Source organism: Crocuta crocuta, unplaced genomic scaffold (genome assembly GCF_008692635.1).
Source record: "Crocuta crocuta isolate KB4526 unplaced genomic scaffold, BGI_CrCroc_1.0 scaffold840, whole genome shotgun sequence".
NCBI lineage: Eukaryota > Metazoa > Chordata > Mammalia > Carnivora > Hyaenidae > Crocuta > Crocuta crocuta.
This window is the reverse complement of record NW_027530523.1, coordinates 1-9,213: the sequence shown is the minus strand read 5'-3', so window position 1 is coordinate 9,213 and position 9,213 is coordinate 1. Positions and strand designations below refer to the sequence as shown.

The following is a 9,213-nucleotide window of genomic DNA, read 5'->3' as shown; positions in this document are numbered from 1 at the left end:
CAGCCAGGCTCCAGGGAGCACATGTGGCGTTTGCCGCGTATGCCTTTCATGGTACTAAGATCAGGGGAATCCTGGTTTTCCATTTCCTGTGTAACTGGTCTTCAACCTCCACAACAAGCTGCTTAAAGAGTAAGTTCCCGGGGCGCCTGGGTGGNTTGGCTGGCTGGGGGTCAAGTCAGACAAAAGATGCCAGCACCACTGTCTTGCATCTCTTTCCCATAACAGCTTTGTGCACCAAATCCATTTGAGCCTTTTTAACTCATTAAGTCCTCACTGCTGCCCCAGGGATCGTGCATGCTTTTTATTAGCTCCAGCACACAGATGTTCAGACAGAGGTTTGGAGAAGGGGCTTCACTGTCTCAAGGTCTCACAGCCAACAGGGCTGGAACTTAAACTCTGGTCTCTTAGCCATGATGCCACACTGCCACAGACTGACCCAGGCCAGGGCCCTGGTCTGGGCTGCTGACTGAGCCTTGTGCTGTGAGGGTGATTATTGCATGTCCTCACAGGCAACGAGGGTACATGGAGGGTCACTGAGGCACAGAAGCTGCATGGGCAGGCAAGAGAGAGCTTCCAGATGTTGGGCTGGCAGAAAACCCTAATTTTGCTCAGGGAAAACATGGACTTGGGAACTCAGGGCCCAAATGAATTCCAATGATAATATCATTAGTCACTGAATATGTGGTGAGTGAGAATTGTATGGCACTGCCTGGAGTTTATGTCCCAACAACGGGTGTGGGTTCTGGTATCCTCACTTTACATGAGGAGGAAACGGAAGTGAGCTAAGGTCACACAGCTTGTCACTGACAAAGACAGGACTCCAGACGTGCTCTCTCACTTACTGATTTGGTGAAGAGGAAGACAACGAACAAACGTGTGACTGCGAGGCATTCCCCTGTGGCAGGCACTCACGCCACGCCAGGCCCCATGCTGCCTGCTTCAGCATCCATGGTGCCTGGCCTCACCTAACCTCCTTGCCTCCTTAATGTTCACCTATGTCAGCTGCAAGACATAAGGTCGCTAATCAAGACACCTCCAGGTGATGGGGGAAAAAATCCTTCAAGAAAAAAATGGAGACAATGAACGAAAACAAGACTACTGAAGACCAGCCTCAGCAAGCTGCTTTCTGGCATCTCTTCATCCTGTCCAGAGAGAACCAACGGGCTCCTTGGGCAGAGGCTTGGGCAAGAGTAACCAGTGCAGGCTGTGTGGCATCCTCTCTGCCCCTCTCCTCTAGCCATGCTTCCCTGTTGATGCTGGCAAAGAGCTGTGGAGGAAGCACTCGGGCATCTGCCTTGGTCATCACCTTTCTCTCAAAATCAGACTCCGAATCACACTACCCCTGAGTCATGGGAGTGGGCCCAGGCTCTGGTGGCCACACTGTGAGACTCTCCTGAAGCAAGATGGCGGGCAGACTGTACATGACATAAACGACTAGTGTACATACATGCTTGCCACGGGGCCTTCCTATTTTGAGCTCTGCATTCATCCCATTTCCACCACAGAAAACTGTGCTTGGTACCAAATGAGATTTCCCATCATGGTGCAGTATGGTAGGAGGTGAGGTATCCAGCCATCCAGGTTGACCCAGGGAGGGCCACAGTCCTGGGAAGGGCGTCCCTGCTGGCTGAAGGCTGGAGGAAGGACATACATCCAGGAACTCTGGCCCCCTATAAATCCTCAACAAATGTTGCCTCTTACTGGTGTTAGTATCACATGTGCACAATGCCTCATCAAAAGCCTCGGGTCAGATGAATATCAGAATTCAGAAAGGTGACAGGGCCACAGACCATTTGTCAGTGACACCCTTGCAAGGGGTAGCAAACACATGGACGTCAGTGTAGGAAAACATGTGACTATTAATACCCAGGGTTAATAATAAGACAAATAAAGAATAAAAGAAATAAAGAAAATTCAGGATTCTCTAAATAGCTTCATGCCATCCATTTTTTGTTTTACCACCAGAAGAGTTTAGGTCAAGCTTATGGAAACACTTCCAGTTACCGAAGCTTTATGGGTAACAGAATTGTGGGTAGCAGATCTTAGACCTGTCTTACCTGAGGCAGCAGGCTGACATTGACTCCCACACAGCTGGAAAGAGGCTCCCAGCTTTATGGATTCCCGGCACTGATATAGCCCTCAGTTCTCAAACACTGTCAGTCCAAATAGGTTCACAATACCTCTCCATTAGTCCCAGGCACCACTATACATCTCCAGTCAAGATCCACACACAGCACCCAAGACCCCAACCAGGCCACATCCTATAGAAGCTTTAGGACTGGGGGCCAATGGTGTTACTGCTCTTCCTCCTCTTTTACAAGCTAGGGAGTTTTCAGTGTCTGCCCATAGCCTATCACCAGGCTTCAAGCCACAGGTCAGCAGCACCCCCACACTCTTTCTTACTTGGCAAAGCCTTCTTGGGAAGAGATGCCTCTTCAACTCCTATTACTAGCAGAATGCTTTATGGTTTACAGATTGCTCTCACATTATTAGCTCGTGTCATCCTCATCCCCATGAGGTAAACTGGAAAATATTACACCTTAGGGCTAGATTTTTATATTATACAAATCTTTTGGATGAGGAAATTGAGGCTCAGAGAGGTAAAGTGATTCTCTTGGGCTCACACTGTAGTAGTGGGAGTGTCACAGATCAATCCCAGCTTTGTAACCATAGGACAGACACTGGACTTCCTGCTATGTTCCCTCCGTGGAGGACAGGAGCCTGACCAGCCACATCTAGGGAGCTTTACACATGCCTGCACGTGCGCACACAAACACACACACACACACACGCATGTGCACACACTTCCCTCTATGAGCATTGAATGCCACTTCACAGCGTATCAAAATCTCTCAAACTCCTATGCCAAAAATTGTACAGCAGACCTCAATTGATGGTGCCAGGCTGGAGGTGCTCCATAAATGTGTCTGTTCCAGCCAAGAACCTTCTTTCAGTTCCCAGCAGGTATCTGGCCCTTTCCAGCAGCCCTTCTCCCACTTCCTACCTAAGAAGCCCCTATCTGCCTTCAAGACCCAGCCCTTCTCCCTAAGTTAGTAGTTTCTTCCCATTCCCATTGACTGCACCTCATTCTGCCTTGTTTCAGGCTCCAGAGCATACAGGTCTGCCTGGAAGTTGCCTCCTCTCAGCTCTGAGTAACACACAGTGCACACTTTCAAGGAGCCTCTTACAAAGTGGGTGTCTACTGATTTATATGTGCTTTGCCTTCCTATGTTCTGTACCCAGATCTGCTTTCTCCCATCAGCCTAGGTTTACACCAATCCTAACAGATACCTGGTTAGCAAAGGCCCTTCCTAACTCAGCAGGCATCTGATGTACAGTAAGAGGCCAAACCACCTATGACCAAGCCAGCCACAGGGTAGAGCGTGGTGGTACCTGGGCAAAGGCAGATGGTACCCTACATTGCTTAGCTTACACCCATTCCTCAGGCACTATTAGGTGTAGACTCATCCATTCAGTGTGGGTTTCATGGCCTCAGGCACTGTGAGAGCCTGACCACACTGGCAGGATGCTGACCCTAGAATGATAATCCTTGCTCTGCAGCTCCCTGGTGGACTGGTAGACTGTCAGGTGGGCATCCCATCTGAAGGAACACCCTGCCCAACCCTGCTTCCTCTCTATTCCTTTAGTGGGTGTTAGACCCCAATCAGTCTTTGACATTCCTAACTTCCTCTTGGGGTCAGCTCCCTGAAGGACTTAATCTGACACTGTTGGTTCCAGAGTGGTCCAAAAAGAAGGTGGCAAGATGGGGTCTAGATATGGGATTACTCTTCACCTGCCCCACTGGTAATGAGGACCCATCTCGGAGGACAGGTGGTGTGCAGATAGCCCCAGGCACAAGGAGACAGTCCAGCCACTAAAACTTTCACCTTAGAACTTTTTGCTGAGCTGGCAGGTGGAGAGTAATTTCCTGGCAGGTGAGAAGATCCAGGTATGTGGAATGTATGAGAATGACAACCTTAAGGATGATGGGAATGGATGGAGGTGACTCCTCTGCACTAGTGGCTCACAGGTGATGAGAAGCTTAGGGTGATTAACAAGCTGAAACTGAAGGGGGAGCCCCAGAGTTTCCTTGGTAGCTTACAAAGTAGCCCCCATCTCAGGCAGTGGCCAAAGGTCAAACTCAGGATATGATAGGAATGGCTGAACTTCAAAGATGGCTGGAGGCTCAACTAAGGCAGGCCTGTCACACCAACATCAGAAGCCTACTTGGGGACACCTGCATCCCTAACAGAAGAAACAGGGAAGGGCATTTAGGGGAAGAGCCAGACTCCACAGAGGTCTCTGAAACTTACTTTGGCAGCAGCCCACCCTTTCCCATAATAAAGAGCTAGGACATCCAGCATAGCTCCGAGGGAGCAAAACATTACCCGAGTCTTTCCCCAGAGGTGCCCTCCGTCCTAGGAGGCATGGTGACCAACCATCTTAGTTTGCTACAGAATTCACCATGCTCCAACCAGAAGAGTCCCAGGAAAAGCAGGAAGAGATGGGCAGCCTACTGCTAGGCCCTCAACCAGAGTGAAGCCACCGTACAGCACAGGCAGGGCATATCAGGCCTGGTCAGGGAGGAAAGGGAGTAACGCTCCCACCCCTCTGCCCACCAGGACTGCAGCAGAGGCCTTGGGGTGGCATCAAATGGCCAGAAGCCAGGGACTCATGATCACAGACATCACTGACCAGGAGGCCTGACCCACAGAGTGGTGGAGGTGGAGACCTTCCTAGCAACATAATGGATAGGCAACTGGCCAAGGTACACCCTCAAATGGAATTGCAAACGAGCAAGAACAGACAGTAAGAGGCTGAGTCCAGCCACCCCAATAAACAAGTCATGATCCCTTGCCCCAATTCTGCCCCTGAGCCAGTTCTGAGACTTGAAGCTGAGACAGGGAAACTGAAGGACTCCATAAAAATCTGCTTTTTCTCCTTTTCCTGCTTCTATTCTTGCTAGGACCTGTGCCCCAACTTTACACGTCTCATAATGCAAACAGCGTATGTCTTCCTTGTAAGAGACAGGAATTAATGATTTCTCTAGAGTAGGTAACATGCAAGGAAGTACCAGACGACAATGACCAGATGAAGCTGCCATATGCCTGTTCCAGACCACCAGTGCTAGACATCTCAATGCCAAGGCTCCTGGGTCTAAGGAATGACACTTGGACCCTTTGTTCTAATGGGTTCCTGGATGCCTGAGGGGACACATACACCAGACCTCAATAAAAACCCCAGACCCCAGACAAAGACAAGACTCCCTCCTTTCCTTCTAGAGTCTCCCAAACATTCTGTTCTTGCACTTTCTATCTTCAATAAACTCTGCTTTCACCTCCTGCTAGCTCACATTTGATTTCTATTCTGCATGCAGCCAGAGATCCTCCTGGCTAGTCCTACAGGATCCCTCTGAGTCCTCATACTTGGCCTGCTGGCATCAGAACCATGGACTAGGGAAGCAGCCAGGCCACCAGATGGAAGGACACCACAGCACCATGGCAAGTAGATACTGGAATGAGCCCTTCCCAAAGGGACCTCTGGCTATGCACTGGGTGAATGAATACTGGGAAACAGGATCACCACCGTTCAAGGCTATTGGGCACAGTGTCCAACCTGAAACTGATATGAGAGACTCAATAAACTCTGTCTCCAAATCTGCTTCAGGAGGAACCCGTATGCTGGACCTTCTGAGCAGAGAATGTCATTGGGTCCAAGGTATGCTGGGCTATCCCTGAGCATCTGTCAGTTGGTCTTGAGTGGGGAAAGTCTGGAATCCGATATACTCCAGGATGAGGTGCAGAGGTTAGTGAAATGTCTTCTGAGGAACCTTTCAGAGCATGGAAGAATACTTAATGTTAAGTGAAAAAAAATACAAGACAAAATGGTAATACAGCATGAACTCAATGGAGTACAGAAAAAACACAGAGAAAGATCTAGGAAAGTGTGCCCAAATTATGAATCTTCTTGCCTCCAGGTAATGCTGAAGAGCTCAGGAGTGACGGAAACTTGGAAATGAGCATCTCCCCACCCCCAATTAAAGTTGATATAATAAGCTGTAATGTAAATACAAGGGTGGAGGATGCCAGAAGTTCACACCAACTCCCAAGGTTCCAAATGGGTTATGTCACATTCTGTGTGCAGGCCCCAGACCTAACCAGTGACATCAAAGTAGCCCACTGGTGTTGGCAGGTTCCCCAAGGTGCAGCTTCTTCCCATGGACTTGGAGTGTCATTTAAACAAAACCAACAGTAGGTGGTTCTCAGGCAGGCCCACTTGATCTGGGCCATGTTGAGAGGGACACAGCCAAACAGAGTTGCCCAGGGGCAGAGAGAAGGGGAGCTAGGGGAGTGTGTATCTTGGAAACAGGACAGATGAGGATCTGGAGGTTAAAAAAAATCTGGGGGTGCTGGAGCAGAAGAAATAAGGCTCTCTGTCTTTCCACAGCCACACAGCTGCCCAAGTGCTCGGTCTGTGTGAGTCCAAGGCATGGAACTAAAGCCAAGCAGTAGCCAAGGAAAGTACAGAAGAAAGAAGGAGGCTTTTCTCATATGGGCAGAGTGCTGGACACACTGGCACCTCCTCTTGGGGGCTTCTTATCTCAGGTGGCAGGGCTGGGGGTGGATGGCAGCCCCTAGCGGGAAGTGCCCTGGGTGCTCCCTGAACTTTGGGGTCACTTACAATTCAGTGTCCATGCAAATGCGGAGTCCAAAGCAGGCCTGCAAAGAGAGGAGGAAACCAGGCTGAGGGGTAGCAGGAGGAATCTGAAACACATACAACCAAGGCAGAATTTAGTATCCAGACTTCAAAAAGGGCCCTCAATGTGTCTTTTGATCTCAGGGTCAGGAATTCAACCTCCAGGTTGGGTGTAGAGCCTACTTAAAAAGATTTTATTTAAAAAGGAGCTCCCACGGGGCACCTGGGTAGCTCACTTAAGCGTCCAACTCTTTTGATTTTGGCTCAGGTCACGATCTCACAGTTCGTTACATCGAGCCCCATGTCAGGCGAAGTGCTGATAGCACAGAGCCGCTTGGGATTCTCTCTCTCTCTCTGCCTCTCCCCAGCTCATGCTTTCTCACTCTCTCTTTCAAATAAACTTAAAATTTTTTTCATAAAAAAAGAGCTCCCCCAACTCAGCACGAAAAATGCAAGCAAACCAATAGAGAGATGGTCAAAAGGTACATCAGAGAGGAGGAACCAGACCTGCCAATAACTATGTGAGGGGAGCAAGGGGTTTGGCTCAAGCTGGTCCCAGACCAGTGGTGCCACAAAACACATGGCAGGAGCAAACTGGAAGCCTCTCTGGGCCTCAAAGTCAAAGAAGCACATGGAGCGGGGGCGGGGGGCAGCAACATTTTCCTTAGTGTGGTTTGCACCTCTTGGCAAGTAAAAGAATGGGTGACAGGCTCAGAGAAGGAGAGGAGGGGAGGAGATATATAGGGATCACACTGAGCACAAAGGATCAGCTGGGCAGGGGAACATTCAGGCCAAAGAGGATGGGAGAACCAGAGTGATGAGCACCAAGAGTAACAGGGGTAGCCAGCTGGCAGCTGCAGCCAGGGGTCTGGGTGGATGGAGGTCACTGGAGAGAAGGAGGAAAAACAGCAAAGTCAAGTGCTCAGACTTGCCGTGGGGGACAGGGAGTTCTGCACTGAGCAAGTGCCCTGGGATCAGAAGGGGTGATGTCTTGAGGATGCAGGCATTGCAAAGGGCAATGGTGAAAATGGCAAGGACTTCCTAAAAGGCAGATGGAGTGTATTATGGGGACAGAACTGTGGTCTGGAAAATAGAGTCTCTGCAGCCCTAAGGCCAAAATCCCGGGAAGGTACCCTCTGTCCCACACCTCATGGCCAGGATTCCTGTTTCCTCCACCTTCTGCCTCGAAGAGAGATGGTGCTGCTCACTGGAAGAGAGAGCAGTCCTCTCTGTTTCTTATAAATGTTTATCCATTTATTTTGAGAAAGAGAGAGAGAGAGTCCTAGCACAGGTCGGGGAGGAAAAGAGAAAGATGGAGAAAAAAAAAGCCCAAGTGGGCTACATGCTCTCAGCACAGAGCCGTACACAGGACGTGACCTCACGAACTGTGAGATCATTACCTAAGTGGAGATCAAGAGTCAGACACAACCGGCTGAGCCACTCAGGCACCCCAGCAGCCCTCTCTGTTGATCTAACATTTACTAAGAAACTACAGTGTCCCAAGCACCTGGGTTAAAGAAATGAATAAGACACAGTCCCGGCTTACAAGGAACTCCATGCCCCGGAGGGGACCACAGACTCCTAGAGAGCAGTTACAACACTGGGAGGTAAGAGCCCAGTGAAAGAAGGTCCGCAGGGAGGTGCAGAGTGCTACCTGAACTAGCAGAGAAGGGTGTTTGACGCTCGGGCGCGGGACAGTAAAGGGGATGCTGGAGTTGTGCCTGGAAGGAGGACAAGAGCTTGCCAGAAGAGGAGGTGGACATTCCACGCTGCAGGTTGTCTTGGTAAAGTATGTGCACTCAGAGCACAGGGAGTTCACAGCAGTGACCAACAGTGTTGGGCTACAAGGAGGGAGAGAGCTGGTGCCCCTGTATGGCCCTCCCAAAGCTCCCAGGTGATGGGGCCTAACGAGGATAGAGCTCAGCAGTGTTTTCAGTATGGGATTGATGAGGACAGGTGTGCAGATAGGAAACCGAACCAAACTGATGGCATGTGGAGGACACACTGGAGGAGGAAAGACAGGAGGCATCCAGGCCGGTGTGGAGGCTCAGGTAAANGCCCAAACTACTTCCCACTGCTCTCCCAGCTCCGCCCCTCCCCGCCTGCTCCCCTGAGCTCCTCCTGCGCCAGCCCAGATCCGTCCCGCCTCCACTGCCCCAGCTCCTCCTATCAGCCCTGCCCTCCCCCCCCACCCCGAGTGGTCCCCTAGCTTCTCTTTGGCTCCACCCAAAGTCCGTCTTCCCAGCTTTCCCCAGCTCCGCCCCCCCGAACCTTCCCCAGGCCCACCCTGCCCTTCCCACAGCTACTCCCCCGCAACCTGCGCCATCTCCGTCCTGCTCCTTCACGCTCATCGCCCTAGGTCCTCCTCCACCTCTTTCCCACAACTGCCACCGACACCTCTTTCAGGTCCACGCCAGCTACACCCACAGCCCGGTCTCACAGCTCGTCCTACCCCAGCTCTTACCCACAGGTCCCCCCCACATACGCCTCCCCGAGCTCCGCCCCCCGCCGTCCCGC

General features: G+C 51.0%; 1 protein-coding gene across 1 annotated transcript in view; it reads right to left on the bottom strand.

Moving 5' to 3' along the window:
* Positions 1–9,047, bottom strand: part of IDS (iduronate 2-sulfatase) — a 47,817-nt gene extending 38,770 nt beyond the window's left edge. Inside the window, 1 exon segment of the mRNA XM_077767511.1 lies at positions 9,014–9,047. Coding sequence (XP_077623637.1) covers positions 9,014–9,047 — 34 coding nt within the window.
* Positions 9,048–9,213: the final 166 nt, after the last annotated feature.